The 18507-nt window shown below is 43.0% G+C and overlaps 1 protein-coding gene across 2 annotated transcripts in view; it reads right to left on the bottom strand.

Annotated features, from left to right (window-relative positions):
- ccdc85ca (coiled-coil domain containing 85C, a) overlaps positions 1-18249 on the bottom strand; it is a 52463-nt gene extending 34214 nt beyond the window's left edge. Inside the window, exon 1 of one of the 2 annotated variants that reach the window (XM_033988173.2) lies at positions 17439-18249. In XM_033988173.2, the coding sequence (XP_033844064.1) occupies positions 17439-18084 (646 nt within the window). In that variant the 5' untranslated portion in view covers positions 18085-18249. The remainder of the gene's footprint in view (positions 1-17438) is intronic. The other variant, XM_033988174.2, reaches the window with a different exon arrangement.
- Between the last annotated feature and the right edge of the window lie 258 nt (positions 18250-18507).

Below are 18507 nucleotides of genomic sequence, written 5' to 3'. Positions count from 1 at the left end.
GCTAGCGTTAGCAACAGGTTTGATTGACAGCGTTGCTAAGCGCCCGCTCCCTGCTAAACCAGCACTGTGGGCGGAAAGGGGCGTTACCTTCAACAGCCTCGCTCCTGATTGACTCTTCGGTTGCTATGATACTCGCGGTCAGAATTCCAAACATGAAACTCGGGCTCCAAATTAGCCGCTATATCTGCTAGCCTCGGTTCGCTTCGTTTGGAGCTGAACGCTGTGGGTGACGTCACTTCTTTACACCGTCTGTGGGCCATTTACGACGATTATTTTGACCTAAAGACAAGGCGTTCGTCGGCTAGCTCTGACAACTCGCCGTGCTGCTATTTGCGTTATAAACATCGCTTTCTTTCTAATGTCACCACCAGATGGCGTCAGGTATTTACTCCTATTTATTTATTTTATTTAGGGAGTTCCTGCTTAAACTGCTGCCCCCACGATAAGCGGAAGAAAACGGATGGATGGATTACATTTTTTCCTATTTCTTCTCTATTTATTCTCTGGATTAAGCGCGTTAATCATGAAGTCACCATTTTGAATTCATAAATACGTCGTAATAAATTCTAAAACGCTAAATACTCGTCACACACAGCTCTGCGAGATTGAGGAAATACGTACGACGATTATAACGTGTCTGTAATCTGTTTGAACTGGTCCAAACGCAGATTTAAAAACGCAAATTCCAAACGTAAACCACCTCATTCCGCCATGTAACAAGATTTATATCCATTAAAACTGCAATGTGGAACTTTTTTTTTCGTCCTTGTGTTATTGCTTTGCCAAAAAATGTGCGCAGAAAACGGTGTTAAGCGGTTAATCTTGCATTGTTGTTGCGTTATGTGTGGTTACCGTGAGTGGGATCGCCTCTCCACAGACCTGCTTTTTCCTCTAAGGAGATCGTGAATGCCACAACGCGGAACATTCTAGACCAGGGGGCGTCAAACTCATCGTCACAGAGGGTCATCAGAAGGAGCCAGATGTAAAAGTAACCCCGTAGAAATGTGAATACCCCGTAGAAATGTGAATACCCCGTAGAAAATTAAAATACGTTTAATTCACTTTTTTCTGTGTTTATTACTTGTTTATTTACTTACTATTTCACAAACATTAGCACAGACGTAAAAAAAAAAAATGTGTATTTTTAAATATCTGTATTTTAAAGCCTGTGATTTAATAAAAAAACTGACTTTTTTTATCCAAAGGTTGAACTGTAGAACTGTGGCTGTGCTGATCTGTGGACGTTTCAATTAAAAAGACCCAAAACCAACGTGATTATTTACGTTTTGATTGGTTATATTTTAATTTTAATGTCTTTCTTATCCTGTAAAACACTTTGAAGTACTTCGTGTACCAACCGCGCTGCAAGAAAATAAACTCGCCTAAACAAAACTAACTCCATATCGATCTAAAATCCTCCAAAAGTGTTTCCCCAGAGCAGATTGAACCCGTCTCTTGTGCGGCTAAAACAATAGTTAGTTGTAGTTTTACTGGATGCGCCCTTTTTTCCCACAGTGCTTTGTACTCTTTATGTTTCCGTGGAATGCGGGAATTCCTGAACCGGCGGCTTTTTCCGAAACAAATCCTGTGATGCAACGCCAAGGCCTGAATTTTACCGCGAAATGAGAGCGACGCTAATGAGGCTCAGAGCGGATTTACAGTGGACCGTTCTGTCGATTGTTTCATAATAAGACGAATTTAAAAAAGTAAGCGACGAGTTTTTTAGGCAGTGTGCAGCGGAGTCAAAGCATGTGTTAAAGGCTCAGTGTGTAACTTTTCTGTTGAAGCACTGAGCACCTGTTTGTCTCCATGGTGACGGTCACATTTTTATAAACGGTCACGTTGTTACGCAGCCCGCAGTCCCGCAGTGAGACGTTAAACTTATACAGCTCCACGGAGATAAACAGGTGACTCTAATAAGGCAGGTTACGGGTCAGATCTGCGGAGAGGTGACTCTGCATGGACCTGGCAGACGACACATTTTGGGTTGTCTCGGTCACAATGCAAAGTTTTAGAAGAAGAAGAAGAAGCAACGACACAAAAATGTTCAGTTTAGAGTATTTTTAAGAGTTTTGAACACGCGTCAAACTCAAGGCCCTGGGGCCAAATGCGGCACGCCACTTCATTTTATGTGGCCCGTGAGAAGATAAATTAAAAGGCATGACTGTCATTTTAAAATAAGTCTGTGCTGCTTTAATGTTTGCACTGATTTTCCTAACAAGTGGATCTGGGAAATATTCGCAAATGATCATCACAAAATGTTCATGAAGAGGAAAATTGTTGGCACCTGGATTGAATTCATCTTTTTTTTTTTTTTGCTTTCTTTTTTGTTTTTTGGCTCCTGATCCATCACGTGACGTTCACTTGTACCACGGATTAGAGGAACATTCTGTCGCATTGTTGGGATTAGGAGTAACACTGTCATTACTGCGAAGGAAAAGTACAATTATATACTTAATTTGTACCAAAACGTTGATAAATATCTTTTCATTTCAGTCGTTCATTCTATGCTGCACATTTTCTACGGCTGAGATCAGTTAACAGAAAAACAGAAAAAGAAAGAAAAAGAAAAAAGAAAGAAAGAAAGAGAAAAGGAAGAAGAAGGAGGAAGAAGAAGGAAGAGTGTGAGAAAAGTGTATAAAGTGTGTGGTGAGGGGTTTTACAGACAAAAACAGACAGAATAATTGTAGAAAATAAAGCTGATACTGAGGCCACGAAAGGTGAAGCGCGTTATAGCGAGGGACTGTGCACAGAAACACGTCCACATGGGAACAGAACACAAAGTACACAAAGTACTACAATTTCATGTTTTTTTATTATGATCGTGGTGTCAGTTTTGAGTATCGAGTGCGTCCCTTTGCATCAAATTCCAGTTTTAAATTTAATACGGTGACAAGACTTGATGACACCACATACAAACTTACTTTACGAGTAAACGAGCCCCTCCTGCTCCGTCCCTCGCCCCCAAAACGTGGCGTGAGCGTGAGCGTGTGAAAGGAGCAGACAGACAGATGGCGGGAGGGGGGTGACCCAAATGTCCCAGGACACCCAAACTACGCACTCATACACTTAAAACTGTACAAACTCAGCAAAGAAATCCCCCACAACACACACGTTTGCACATGTATTTCTGCGCTCCCATAAAGGCCCATTGAAAAGCATGTACACACACATACACCCCTTTAGCGGGTTTAAAAAGGGGTTTATTCCTCCAAGAGCACGACATAGCTCCACAGACAAAAGCTCTTCCCATGTCGCCTCATTATCATAACAACACCGGCCCTCTGCCCTCGGAACGCTGTAAATCCAACGGACACGGACCTGCGCTACGCTAGGCTAAAACACAGACAGACCTGCGCTACGCTAGGCTAAAACACAGACAGAATACACTACGCTAGGCTAAAACACAGACGTGCACTACGCTAGGCTAAAACACAGACAGACCTGCGCTACGCTAGGACAAAACACAGACAGAATGCACTACGCTAGGCTAAAACACAGACACAAACCTGCGCTACGCTAGGCTAAAATACAGACAGAATGCACTACGCTAGGCTAAAACACAGACAGAGTGCACTACGCTAGGCTAAAACACAGACAGAGTGCACTACGCTAGGCTAAAACACACTCAGAATGCACTATGCTAGGCTAAAACACAGACGTGCACTACGCCAAGCTAAAACACAGACACAAACTTGCGCTACGCTAGGACAAAACACAGACAGGATGCACTATGCTAGGCTAAAACACGGGAACAATTCAGATACAAGCACAATTTGTACACAAAGTAATAACTGTTTTACAGAAAAGAAAGAAATTAAAATCACAATACAACAAATCAAAACATAAATAATCATCATAAAAGTAACATTAAAAGAAAAATTTACAGAATAAAACCCTTTCAGTTAGATGCCCTAAACCAGGACTAAACTAGGACTAAACAAGAACTAAACCAGGACTAAACCAGGACTAAACAAGAACTAAACCAGGACTAAATCAAGACTAACCCAGGGGTAAATAAGAACTAAACAAGAACTAAACCAGGACTGAACCAGGACTAAACCAGGACTAAACCAGGACTGCACTGTGTCTTCTCTTGTCGTTAGCGTAAAACCTTATTTTTGATTCCAAGTCAAAGTTAAAGAGATAAAAAAACTCTCCTGAAATGGTTCGACTTTTGTGTGTGAACTTTAACGCCAATTCCAATGATAATCTATTTAAAATATGATCATGATTATTCCACTATGTGCTCATATAAATCGAGTTTTGCACAGTTCACATTTTCACTCTTAATCTTAAACCCAGAGTTAGTCTTGAGTTAATCTAATCCCTGTGTTTATTCCAAAAAAACACAAATACTTAATCTACTTTATCCTAAACTACAAACAAAAAGTTCAAACTACCACTGCTCCTGCAAACTCTGGTATCTTTTGTAAAACATCTTAAATCATGGGTCCCCCGAGAGCCGTTAAACCCCGTTAAACCCCGTTAAACCCCGTCGTAAATGAGGTCGTTATGGATAGCCCCAATTTAGGATTCTTTGAGCTAATCCCTATAGTAACGCCACATAATTCCGGGGTTTTATTCGCTGCTTTTGGGGCTGGAAAAAGGCAACGCGAGGAGTCAGGGAACAGTTTAGCCCGTGTGTATTAATGGGATTATTGGGATTATTGGGATTTCAACAAGATTTTGAGGTAAATGTACTCGCAACTTCCACATTGGGAAATATGTCTCGGCCACACCGGATAAGGAATTTCATGGTCAGAGGGGATTGCTCCATGTTTAAGGATAAACTGGGATTGGAGAGATGTTGAGTACAACAAGTCGACACAGGAAGTAACCAGGACTAAACCAGGACTAAACCAGGACTAAACCAGGACTAAACCAGGACTAAACCAGGACTAAACCAGGACTAAACCAGGAATAAACCAGGACAAAACTAGGACTAAACCAGGACTAAACCAGGACTAAACCAGGACTAAACCAGGATTAAACCAAGACTAAAACAGGGCTAAACCAGGACTAAAACAGGGCTAAACCAGGACTAAACCAGGACTAAAACAGGACTAAACCAAGACTAAACCAGGACAAAACTAGGACTAAACCAGGACTAAAACAGGACTAAACCAGGACTAAACCAGGATTAAACCAGGATTAAACCAAGACTAAAACAGGGCTAAACCAGGACTAAACCAGGACTAAACCAAGACTAAACCAGGACTAAACCAGGACTAAACCAGGGCTAAACCAGGACTAAAATAGGGCTAAACCAGGACTAAACCAGGACTAAACCAGGACTAAAACAGGACTAAACCAGGACTAAATTAGGATTAAACCAGGACTAAAACAGGACTAAAACAGGACTAAACCAGGACTAAATCAGGTCTAAACCAGGACTAAAGGACAGGCCAAGACTCACACATTCCTCATTTTAAATCTGTTGTTCAGGTCTGATCCTGGTCCGCACTGAATGATCCGACTTCACTCACATTCCCACAGGCTCCTCGACGGCTGATTCACGTTGGACATGCACGTAAATGTTCCACAGTATTAAAGACCTGACCTGTGCCATTTCTGCTCCTGACCCTCCAAAAATGTGTGACTAAAGCTCAAACGCGGAACATTATCTCCGAGCCGAGGAGCTGTGTGACCCAGTGGGAGACGACATTTTCCGATCAGGGTCAGGACAGGTTCATGTTCATCGTCAAATGGAGGTGAAATTGAACCGTTTTATCCATTTGTGAGGATGAGATAAGTTTACCACAGACCTTCCGAAAGAATATTAAAAGTTTGAAACCTTTCACGTAATCGACTCTGTGGTGACGAACGACCGCAAAATCTGTCCCTTTATCAGTCGCTAAGTTATTGAATCTTTTAAATGTGCCCCTGAGTTTAAAATAGCCACATTATGGATCTTAGTTAGCACGCGACCGGTTAGCACGCAGACGGTTAGCTCGTAGCTGGTTAGCACGTAGCCGGTTAGCTCATAGCTGGTTAGCACGTAGCTGGTTAGCACGCAGACGGTTAGCCTTTGAACTCTTAACCAGGACTAAGCCACGTTTGAACTAGGACTAAACCAGGACTAAACCAGAACTAAACCAGGACTAAACCAGGACTAAACCAGAACTAAAGCAGGACTAAACCAGGACTAAACCAGGACTAAACCAGGACTAAACCAGGACTAAACCAGAACTAAACCAGAACTAAACTAGGACTAAAGCACGACTAAACCAGGAATAAACTGGGTCTAAACCAGGACTGAACCGGGACTGAACCAGGGCTGATACAAGACTAAACAAGGACAAAACCAGGACTAAACCGGGACTAAACCGGGTCTGAACCGGGACTGAACCAGGGCTGATACAAGACTAAACAAGGACAAAACCAGGACTAAACCGGGACTAAACCGGGTCTGAACCGGGACTGAACCAGGACTAAACTAGTACTAAACTACGACTAAACGAGGACAAAACCGGGACTAAACCAGGAATAAAACAGGACTAAATCAGGACTAAACCAACACTAAACTAGGGCTAAACAGAATGAACCCTTAAAATCATCCTCGTAGTGCAGAACGGACTGGGCTAGCATTAGCTCAAAGCGAGTGACTGTTACCGTGACGACAGCAGCAGATAAACGGGTCTGAGGAGCTGGACTGGACGCTCTGAGGTCAGCACTAACTCTTATCTCCACATGGGCTCGAAAAGAACAACAACTGTCTCTAAAACAAGCACCGCAACTGGGAAAAACAGGACTAAACCAGGACTAAACCAGGACTAAACTAGGACTAAACAAGGTCTAAACCAGGATTGAACCAGGACTGAACCAGGACTGAACCAGGACTAAACCAGGACAAAACCAGGACTAAACCAGGGCTAAACCAGGACTAAACCAGGACTAAACCAGGACTAAACCAGGACTAAACCAGGGCTAAACTAGGACTAAACCAGGACTAAACCAGGACTAAACCAGGGCTAAACCAGAACTAAACCAGGACTAAACCAGGACTAAACCAGGACTAAACCAGGGCTAAACTAGGACTAAACCAGGACTAAACCAGGACTAAACCAGGGCTAAACCAGGACTAAACCAGGGCTAAACTAGGACTAAACCAGGACTAAACCAGGACTAAACCAGGACTAAACCAGGACTAAACCAGGACTAAACCAGGACTAAACCCTTACACACACAAACCAAAGTCACACACTGTTGTTCTGTCCATTTAAACAGTTGAGATCTGGTTCACGTCTTGATTCAGACTCGAGACGTTCTCGTTGTCAGAGACTGTCAGCTCTGATTTACTGATTTATCGAACTGAAAACGGCCCCAGTGAAGTTACAATGATTTATTTTTTGATGAATGGGCGAGCGGTCAGCGGTCAGGGCAGCACAGACAGACTTAAAGTGTCCTCCGCATTTGACCCATCCTTCAACGTCATTGTACCGAGGAGACGTGTTCATAGTGTGGTTTAAAATAAAGATAATCACATGTTTAACACACAAACAAACCTGCATATTTAGGCTGAGTCCTTCTCTCAGACTGAAAACACTCTGTTCCACCTTGTGATGTCATCATGTGGTGATACAGGAAGTGCTCCGCTGTGTTTTTAAACTCCACACACCTCCATTTCTAGAATCATTTGGATCATTTCAGCCCGATCTACTACTGAACTAAAGGTAAAAGAGCTGTTAACTTGAAAACTACCACTTCATGACATCACAAGGTGGAACAAAGCGATGAGGTGACGTCATTATAAGACAGTTTAAAGCTACAAGAGTCCGTTTTGTGTCATATCTCAGCTTTAAAGAGCCTGTCTCTGATTTTCTTTCCATGAGCAAAATGTGTCTTGCTCTGCTGTGTAGTACTGTTGTATTGTCCAAGAATCAGAAAGCGCTCGGTTAGCATGCTAGCTCCTGCAAAGCTCGTCTCTGGTCTATGAGAGCTGTGAAAATAGCTTATAAACTCATCATGGTGAATAACATGGATGATCAGAATGCATTTGGAAAGTGGAGATTACATTTACGGAACTGCAAAACCGTTTAAAATGAACCGGTGCTGTTTGTTCATGTTTTTAAGACAGGAAAAATCAGCTACACTGTTGTTAATGGATAAAAGTACAAATATTGTGCAGTACGTAGATAAATACGACTTATGAATGAAAGGTTTGGGGTTCAATTGCCAAAGTTTGAACCAAAATATTTCACCTAAGCTTCCAAAAATGAGGAAGTAGCGTATTTTTCGGACTGTAAGTGTCACTTTTTTCATAGTTTGTCCGAGGGTGCGACTTATACTCAGACGTGAAATTATTAAAATATATCATTTCACATCTTTGTTATTGTCACACTGATAATTGCGTGAAGGTTTCCGCACCAGTTTGACCGCCATCTTCCTCTGGAGTTGTTCGGAAACAACATCGAAAACGAAAAATTCAGTGGATTTATTGATTTGGAGTGAGATCCAGAGTAAACTCGTTGTTGTTTTTTCTGCTTTATTTATCTGATTAACTGTTAATATCTTACGTTAACAAACCAGACACGTGTTCAGTTCTGTCTGTGCTTCATGGAGCTGAATAAATATAAATGTGTTACGTTAGCGTGATGTACTGATATTCAGCCTGTTGGTCCACATTTTATTAATATTATTAGAACTTGACTTTAAAGATAAAATGTCTGTTCTTGGTTTTGGATTTTGTAAAATAAATTTCTCCAAAAAAGCGACTTATATATGTTTTTTTCTTTATTATTATGCATTTTTGTCTGAGCGACTTATACTCCAGAGCGACTTATATTCCGGAAAATACAGTATCTAATTTTGTCATATTTTTCTTTATATCATTTTTCTACAAACGTAAACATTTTATAATATTGTGTACGTAAAGTAGACCTAGCAAAGATGACACAGCACCAGACAGTAATGGTATTTATCCTTCTAAAAACACTAAAATTTAACTTTTTTTATCGAGATATTTTCCTTATAGTAAAGTTATACATTTGTATGTTTACATTTCCCCAAAAATGCGACTTATATATGTTTTTTTTTCTTTATTATTATGCATTTTTAATACGGTACATTATTTTAAAGACACTACGCAACTTTTCAACTCCCCAAGATGTTATTACTGTCGAGAATATTCCACAGTACGGCCCTAAACATATCTCCATGGAGACAAGAAGGTGCGACTTATACTCCAGAGCGACTTATAGTTCAGAAAATACAGTATACATTATCGTAGCTCTGATATTCCAAAAATTCCTCCAGAAAAGGTTCATATTTGTCCTATTTCAGTCACATTCAAGTGAGTAATTCTGTCATAGTTTTCTGTAGATCAATTTTCTACAACTGTAAACGTTTTATAATATTGTTTACATAAAGTAGACCTAGCAAAGACGACATAGCACCAGACAGTAATGGTATTTATCCTTCTAAAAACACTAAAATGTAACTTTTTTATCTGTTTTTTTTATTGGTGAGACTTAAACTACAGAGCGACTTATATGTTTTTTTCTTCATTGTTACGCATTTTTTGTTTGGTGCGACTTATACTCCAGAGCGACGCATAGTCCAGGAAAATATGGTATATGTTTTTATCCTATAGAGATTTATATTGTCTGGGCAAAATGGAGAATTGTCAAATATATATGTCAAAATATCCACACGAATTACTTGATATTGTATGTAAACATTTATGCATACTCTAAATCAATTTAAAGACTTGTAACTTGGCTTTGTCCCGTTTACATTTTGAAATTTTAAATACGAAAATGAAAGAAAACCTGCTAAACCTCCAAACCACACGCACAGCACGCCACCGCGGCCTCAAACCACGGCTGGAATGACGGGAATGTGGGAGAAAAATTGAAAGTGAATCCCTGATTTTCCCCCTCTGACCTGAGCGGTTTGAGGCGAGGACACATGAAAAGCTCTGGAGACGCGAGCGCTTGTGTCCGTTTACCGCAGCGTTACAGCGGTGTGGTCACGCTTTATAAATACTGACGCTCTGGACTTTACAAAGAGACGGGCTGTCGGATATTTTAACAGATAACTCCACTTTACCGGACAGCTGCAGCCGTACGAGCCCAGAGATATCAGATATACTGTTTTTGAAAGATATATTAAAGATTATGATCCGCAAATGTCATCGAGGCTAGCAGTTATAGCTAATTTGGAGCGAGTATCAACCACGAGTATCATAGCAACCAAAGAGCCAATCCAGAGCGAGGCTGTTGAAGTTAACGCCCCCTCCCGCTGTCAGTCAAACCTGTCGCTAACTCTTAACGGGAACGAGTTCGAGGAAAGAATACATATTTATAACCTTATGAATACACGCTATAGCTTGACTCTACGTTTTCAAAATCATTGCGCAATAAGTTTATATCATTAACTTAATAAATATGGCGTTGGTCCGCGCTTTGGTAAGTTTTATGAAGTCAGATGAACTTCTAACGGAAACTACACTTTTCAGACAAGTAGTGACGTGGCTATCGGTTTGACAATATTAACTACTTGACCTGGATCCTTCTTGATATTTGTTAATTTTAGCTTGGATAAAAATGTTTCACTATTGCCAAAAATAGGTCAAATATTCAAACCTGTGTTTATAACTTTATTTAACTAAGTTTCTGTTTGTTTAGCCTCTTGTAACGTTGACAAAATCTTTAGTTTCCTCCATAGACTGTTTACAAATGGACATAGCTAACGTGCTAGCCACAGTTTACCGTGTCATTTTGCTCTTAAATGTTCGTATTAACCCTCTACATGATCCCGGGGTTTTTAATTTCACTATTGTGTCTGTAAATCAAGATATGAACATTAATAACAGACAAATCAGGCGCCTTCTTTCCCCCGAGGTCGCTCCCGTTAGCGTTAGCAACAGGTTTGATTGACGGCGTTGCTAAGCGGCCGCTCCCTGCTAAACCTGCGGTGCGGACAGGAAGGGGCGTTAGCTTCAACAGCCTCGCTCCGGATTGGCTCTTTGGTTGCTATGATACTCGTGGTCGGAATTCCAAATATGGACTCTGCTCCAAATTAGCCGCTATAACTGCTAGCCTGGATTAGCTTCATTTGGAACCAAACGCTGTGGTGACGTCACAATCACTTCTCAGTCCATTTCTTCATGGTTTCCTCTCGCAAACACCGCCCAAAAACTAAACTAACCACTATTTTGCGCATATTACCAGAACTTATTATGCATTTTTATCGATAATTACAAATCATAATCACACCAAAACTGCTTATAATCCCAATGGAATTTTAGGGGAGGGCACATTGAAAACCTAAAGGACAAAAACATACATCTGGAGTCTGCGAGCTGCTGTCACAACTAATGGACATTTGGATCCTTCCCTAAACAGTAAATCATGCTAACAACCTCTGCCGTATACGTGTACATGCTTTACACCCTTTGGAGAGCAGCCATGTGTACTTTCAAGTTTATTTTTCAAAGTATACAGTAGGGGGCACATTTGTATTCATACAGACAGCACTGCGCCCGTCTGCTCCGCGCGGAACAACACGTCAGATGACTTCAGAATGCTGTTCGTGCTCCATTCTTAATCATTCTTCTTTTATAGAGCTTCACGCGACAGGCCGTGAATACATTTGTAGGGTTTTATGGCGCAAAAGGTCACGCAAATGGGAGCGTTCCGCAGCACGAATTAAAACTCTGTTGTGGGACGTTGTTAATCATTACTTATGCGACTCTTTCAAAGACGCGGTTTCATTTGGATCAATAAATCGTTATGACGACAGTGTTTGGACAAGTGGAGTGGTGTAATTTGTCTGCTTTGTTAACAAACGGCGTCACAATACTGGAAAAATACGCTAGGATAGGCTAATCTGATCAAGTATTTATAATTATCAACAACAAATAGTGTTTCTTAAATCCTACTTTTAACAAATATTCATTTTTAAAAGGGGTTTCTGCCAGGTGAGCAGGACGTACGGGGGTCAAAAGTATCGAAAATGAGACTAATCGAGAAGTGTTATTTTTATTATCATTGTGGTATCGGTATCGGTATCGAGTATTGAAACCAAGCTTGAAATTTTAGTACTTTGGGGCTATTGTGAAACCCAAACACAACATGACGTCCCTTGACAATAAGCCTGATTCAAAATGGAATATTGTGTCTCTTCTCTGTCCTGAATCTTGTTTTATTTAAAAAAAAAAAAAAAAAGAAAAGTAAATTGTTTATCACAGTCCCCCCATCCCGTCTGCTCTCCTGGGGAAAAAGGCGGTCACTCTGGCCCCGCCCATCACGACCGACCTCCACAAACCAACGACAACCTCACCTCATCCCCGTGTGTCCGCCTCTGCTGCGAACGACGGGAGCTGCAGTTCAAGTAATCTGTGAAATGTGAAAAAGTGTGACTCTGAAGTGCTGTACGTTTGCAAATTGTTTTCTCCACCGACAAAACCCACAATGTCGATGAAACGTTCTGCACCGACAAAGACGCCTACGAAGGTTTGAACTTTGAGAGAGTTTAAACGAGAGAGAAAGGTGAGAAAATGTTAACGCCTGTGTGAGAAAAGTGTATAAAGTGTGTGGTGAGGGGTTTTACAGACAAAAACATAGAGAATAATGTAAAAATAAAGCTGATACTTCGCAGATTTCGCTTATTACGGGTTAATTTTAGTACACACCCCCCACGATAAACGAGGAACGATGGATTATTTACTTAATACATGTGCCATAAGTAGGTGATCTAGGTAAGTTTTATTAAGTCAGATGACCTTCCTAAGAAAATGACACTTTCTCAGAGAGGAAATCTGGCCATCGGCACGGTAATAATCATAAGTAACTACCCAATCTGGATAAATTTTAGTGTGCGTGTTAATTATCTAAAATCGTTTAGTCTGTTAGATTATTTTAACATCATATATCAAGTGTTTGAAATTACGTCTGGAGTCCGCACGCCTTGATTTCAAAAACAACGCCCCAGATGACGACCTTTGAGCCCTTTCTACCTCCTGGACGAACGAGAGATTACGACGACTTGGGTCAGAATACTTTTCCTTGAGCGCATCCGTGGCCGTTTCCCTTTTCGCTCTCACGACGAGGCTTTGGGGCTGAAGGTACAGGACACGTCTGCAGGAAAAGATGAGCGACGACAGGAAGGAAGACGACTTTAACTGAGCTCCAGAGAGTCGGGTTCTTCTGAAGTAAAAGCGTCTCCACAGAAGAATGGGATGAGAGGAAGAGCAGATGTTTGGGTTGTTAAAAATCGGATACTAATCAATACTAAAAATGGTAATTAGATACTCATTTGAGCGGGTATTGATACTGCAAAAGTGTCATGATGCACGCATTGTCTGCCTCTTTTGTTGTCCCCCTGTGTGCTCCTCCCCTCCCACACCTGCCTGAGTCCGTTATTGCGTTCTGTTATTTTACCTTTTCGATGCTTATTGGATTTTTGCTGCTTCCCAGATTCCTGCTCTCTCGCTCGTCCCTGCTCCTGGTCTCTGGTCCTGCTCCTGGTCTCTGGTTCTGCTCCTGGTCTCTGGTTCCCTGACTCTGGTTCTGCTCCTGGTCTCTGGTTCTGCTCCTGACTCTGGTTCCCTGACTCTGGTTCTGCTCCTGGTCTCTGGTTCCCTGACTCTGGTTCTGCTCCTGGTCTCTGGTTCCCTGACTCTGGTTCTGCTCCTGGTCTCTGGTTCTACTCCTGGTCTCTGGTTCTGCTCCTGACTCTGGTTCTGCTCCTGGTCTCTGGTTCTGCTCCTGGTCTCTGGTCCTGCTCCTGGTCTCTGGTTCCCTGACTCTGGTTCTGCTCCTGGTCTCTGGTCCTGCTCCTGGTCTCTGGTTCTGCTCCTCGTCTCTGGTTCTGCTCCTCGTCTCTGGTTCTGCTCTTGGTCTCTGGTTCTGCTCCTCGTCTCTGGTTCTGCTCCTCGTCTCTGGTTCTGCTCCTGGTCTCTGGTTCTGCTCCTGGTCTCTGGTTCTGCTCCAGCTCCGGTACAGTCAGCCCCTTGTCTTCAGCTCCTCGTCTAATCTGTGGCTCGGGCTTGCTCCTCGTCTCCCGCTCCTTGGACTACTCCTGCTCGGTTCTCTCTGGCTTCGTTCCCGGTTCTGTCCTCGCCCTGGTCCTGGCCGCCCTCTGCTCCTGCTCCGGCTCGCTCCCCGCTCCCTGCTCCCTGCTCCCCGCTCCCCACTCCCTGCTCCCCGCTCCCTGCTCCCTATTGGATTAATGAACTCTTGCCTTATTTTCACAAACTGTAAATAAACACTGTAAATCTGCCCCGGTGTCTGCACGCTTTGGTCCACCTCACACCGGCCATTACGACAAAAACTCACATTCATAGGACAGAAATGAACCTTTACGTCAGAAGAATAAGGCACAGAGACGAGTATAAACCCACGGACCAATATGAATCTACTGGACACTGAGGGATTATACACATTTAAAGACACAAAGTACCAACATTTAAAGCTGAAAATCACAGTCTATTGTCTAAATAAAATACAGTTTTTTAAAAGTCTTTTCCTTAGTATCGAAATCAAACTTGAAATTTCAATGCTAGGAAATGCTAACAGTTCATTTTAGCTGTTTTGTGCACATGACTGAAACGTTTTTATCCTAAACTCTTCTCTTTTATACTTTTATATTAATTACACTGGTTCCTCGTTTATCGCGGGGGTGACGTTCTAAAAATAACCCGCAAAAGGCGAAATCTGTGAAGTATCAGCTTTATTTTTTACAGTTATTCTATACGTTTTAAGTCTGTAAAACCCCTCACCACACACTTTATACACTTTTCTCCCTCACGTGTATTTCACAGTTCCTCTGACCCCGCCTCTTCTCTTTTATTTATTTGTTATACGATTTGAAAGCACGTCTTATTCCGCACAGCACTTTGAACGACTCGCCTCGCCTGTATCTTCCGTCCGTGCGTTGAGAACAGAAGTTGTGTCGGCGCTGACGGGACGAGGTGCTAAATCCTCGTTAGCCTGACTTCAGCCTGATGATCTGGGCTAATTAGGCTGGTGCCATCTGCTGCACTGGACCAACCGGACGCAGGCGCTGTCAGCACTACAGCAAGGTCACTCTGAGATGTACAGGCAGCGAACGATAAACGTGAAGAGAGAAAGAGGAATTCACATGTGTCACATTTTGATTTAAAGGTCTTATATTACGCAAAACTGACTCTTCTGAGCTTTAAGTCATGTTCTAATGTCGTTCCCTCCTCAAAAACAGACCTGGAATTGTGTTTTGTTTCATTCACGCATTCGTCTGTCTACATTTCCAAAGCTCAAAACGCTCTGTTCAACCTTGTGATGTCACGAAGTGGTAGTTTTCAAGTGAACAGCTCCTTTTAACTTTAGTTTAGTAGAGATAAGTAGCATTTCCAGAGCTGAAATCGTCCAGAAATCGTCTGAAATGAAGGCGTGTGGAGTTTAAAAAACACAGTAGAGCACTTCCTGTATCACCACATGATGACATCACGAGGTGGAACGGAGCGTTTTCAGTTTGAGGGAGGAATTTGAAGCCTAAATCTGCAGGTTTGCTTGCGTTAAACATGTGAGAATGTAACAAAACTCAACTCCAGGTCTGTTTGTGACGAGGAAACGACATTAGGACACAGATCAGAGAATAGTGTGATATGAACACACTTTAATAATGACACTGTTTGTATGTTTTGGGAAAGTGTTTTAGGATCTTTATAGTCCAGATAACGATTATACAATTACAAAAACTCAACACTTGCACGATTATAAGCTGCTACAGTGACAAACGCTTTCTGCAACAAGCATGAACACGCGTGACACGGTAGCTCCTCCGCAGGGTTTTCGACAGTAGACTATTCCGCACATGACCACCCGAGTCACACGTAAAGCTCAGGTGTTCGTGTTTGGATCCCATTCTGTCCCGAGGCTACGGTGATGTGTGCAGAAGATTCAGGGAAAGTTACATAATGGTTTACGTGTAACTCGTGTCCCATTGTGTAAATATGTCGCGTTGTGTTAGCGAACTAGCTGCTGTACAAAGGCGAGAGAAAACCCCTTACGATTATGAATATGTCGACGTATTGTTTGGTAAATAACGGGATGAAAACGCTCTGTAACTTTTCCACCACCTGTCGTCTCCATGGAGATGTTATCGCTTTGCCTGATCTGTGGAGAGGCGACCTCGTTTACGATAAAGACGCATGTGTCTCTTAGCGATGAAAACAAGCGTAATCGAAAAACTACAATAATTCCAAGTAAACAATGGCATCTCTATGAAGACGAGTGCGTGACATACCAGAAAAGTTACATACTGTGGCTTTAACTAATCCATGGATCTATAACCCATCACATGAACATGTTTTTACACGTTGCACATGGTGGTTCTGCGGGGTATGTACTGGGATGTTTATGGTTTTATAGCTGTAAGTCAGTGTAAGCGTTTATTATTATGAGGTTTGTTTTCGTCACTCCTGGAATTCAACACAATACTCGTCTTTTTTCCATCACCGTGCGTGCTACCGGCTATCGACTGAAAAGAACAAGTCCCAGAGGCTGCGGAGGGACCTACAAAGACCTGTGTTTGTAACTGACATTTACACTGCTGCAACTTGAGCCATGATCCCATCACTCACACGTCCTCCAGAAGACGGCACTTTAACTCAAAAGACAACAGCATAACTACAACAGACTACAGCATAACTACAACAGACTACAACATAACTACAACAGACTACAGCATAACTACAACAGACTACAGCATAACTACAACAGACTACAACATAACTACAACAGACTACAGCATAACTACAACAGACTACAGCATAACTACAACAGACTACAGCATAACTACAACAGACTACAGCATAACTACAACAGACTACAACATAACTACAACAGACTACAGCATAACTACACAAGACTACAGCATAACTCTACAAAACTACAGCATAACTCCAAAAGACTACAGCATAACTCCAAAAGACTACAGCATAACTACAAAAGACTACAGCATAACTCCAAAAGACTACAGCATAACTCCACAAGACTATATAACATTACTCCAGAAAACTACAACATAACTATAAAAAACTACAACATAACTCGGAGACTACACTCTGACATCACCCTGACAAATGCACAGTGCACAGTCTGACTGACACTTTAATGATCAGGGCATATTACTGTGTTGTACTGAACTGTGTGAGCTCCACTCCTGATCATAAACTTTGAAAGTAACAGCCCTAATAAAAGTTTATCTTTAAGGAGACAGGCCATGAGGACAAACCTGTTACACGCCCAGACACCGGATCAACTGTTTTGCATCTTTGTCTAATCTCAGAGGTGTTAAAACTTTATTTAACTTATGCAACATGTTCCTGGAGAAGCTTCCAGCCCTGATCTGTCACCGTGTATTTTATGGTGACTGCAGAGTTTCCTCATTGAAATGTTTGGCAAAAGTCCCGCACCTGTCCCAACATAAACAGAAGCACAGGGTCTTACCGCTGAGCCCTGCTGCTCTGGACAGGTCATCCATGGACCTCTGGAGTGATGCCATCTTGGCCTCTGATGTCTTGTGGTGGTCGGGGCTCCCCGCGCTGCCGGTGCTGGAGGTGCTGCTGCCGTCTCCTACGTCCCGGATGCCCCCGGAGCCGTTCAGGTTGTTGAGGCTGGACTGACTGTCGATGGAGCTCCTGGAGCCGGCGCCGCTGCGCTCCTCGTCCAGCATCAGGACGATCTCCTTCAGCTCCGCGTTCTCCGCCCGCAGCGCCTCCTGGCCGAGCTCCAGCTCCCGCAGCTTCTGCTGGTACAGCCCCACGTCCTTCCACAGCACACTGGCCGTGTAGCGGCCGAAGCGCTGCCACTCCCGGGACACGCGCTTGCCCTTCTGCCGGTCATCGTCCAGAAAACAGCAGAGCTCGCGCAGCTCCTGGTTGTCGTCCTGGAGCTTCTGGTTGACCTCTTTGAGGCTGCGGACCTCGTGCAGATGGACGTGCAGGCTGCGGTTCACGTCCTTCATCATGTGTCCGTGCTCCAGCATCAGCTCCATGTGGCGGCTCTCCAGCCTCCGCAGGCGGCGCACCAGCTCCTCCTTCCCCAGCATCAGCAGCTCCTCGTCGGACAGCTGGCTCACGTCCGCTCCGTCCATGTTGCTCCTTATTCAGACCTTTAGAGTGGAGTGTTGTCCCGGGCTCGGATGCTGATCACGTTACGTTACAATAAAAAGCAGAGCCATTTCATCAGAGAAACAGTGAAGTCCGCGCGAGGCCGAAAACCACTGACCCGAGTCCACAGTGCGCAGAGTCTGGCCTCTCCACAGGACTGCAGATCGCCCTGGAGACGCGGCGGCACGCAGTAAAGCCGGTGTCCAACAGAGGCCTGGGAGGGACAAGCAAAGAGGGGGTGTTCCCCTCCGCCGAGTGGGTAAATAACAGCATAGCGCCCTCTACTGGACGACACCTCTTGGATTTTGTCAGTAATATGTTAGATTAGATTTTCTTTACAGGAGTTAAAATGTCACTTTAATCAAACCACAGACTCAGTAAATGAATCAAACTCGCCTCATATTGTG

This window comes from Periophthalmus magnuspinnatus, chromosome 22 (assembly GCF_009829125.3).
Source record: "Periophthalmus magnuspinnatus isolate fPerMag1 chromosome 22, fPerMag1.2.pri, whole genome shotgun sequence".
NCBI classification, from domain to species: domain Eukaryota; kingdom Metazoa; phylum Chordata; class Actinopteri; order Gobiiformes; family Gobiidae; genus Periophthalmus; species Periophthalmus magnuspinnatus.
Note: the sequence above shows the minus strand (reverse complement) of the source record. Positions and strands in the feature narration are given on the sequence as shown.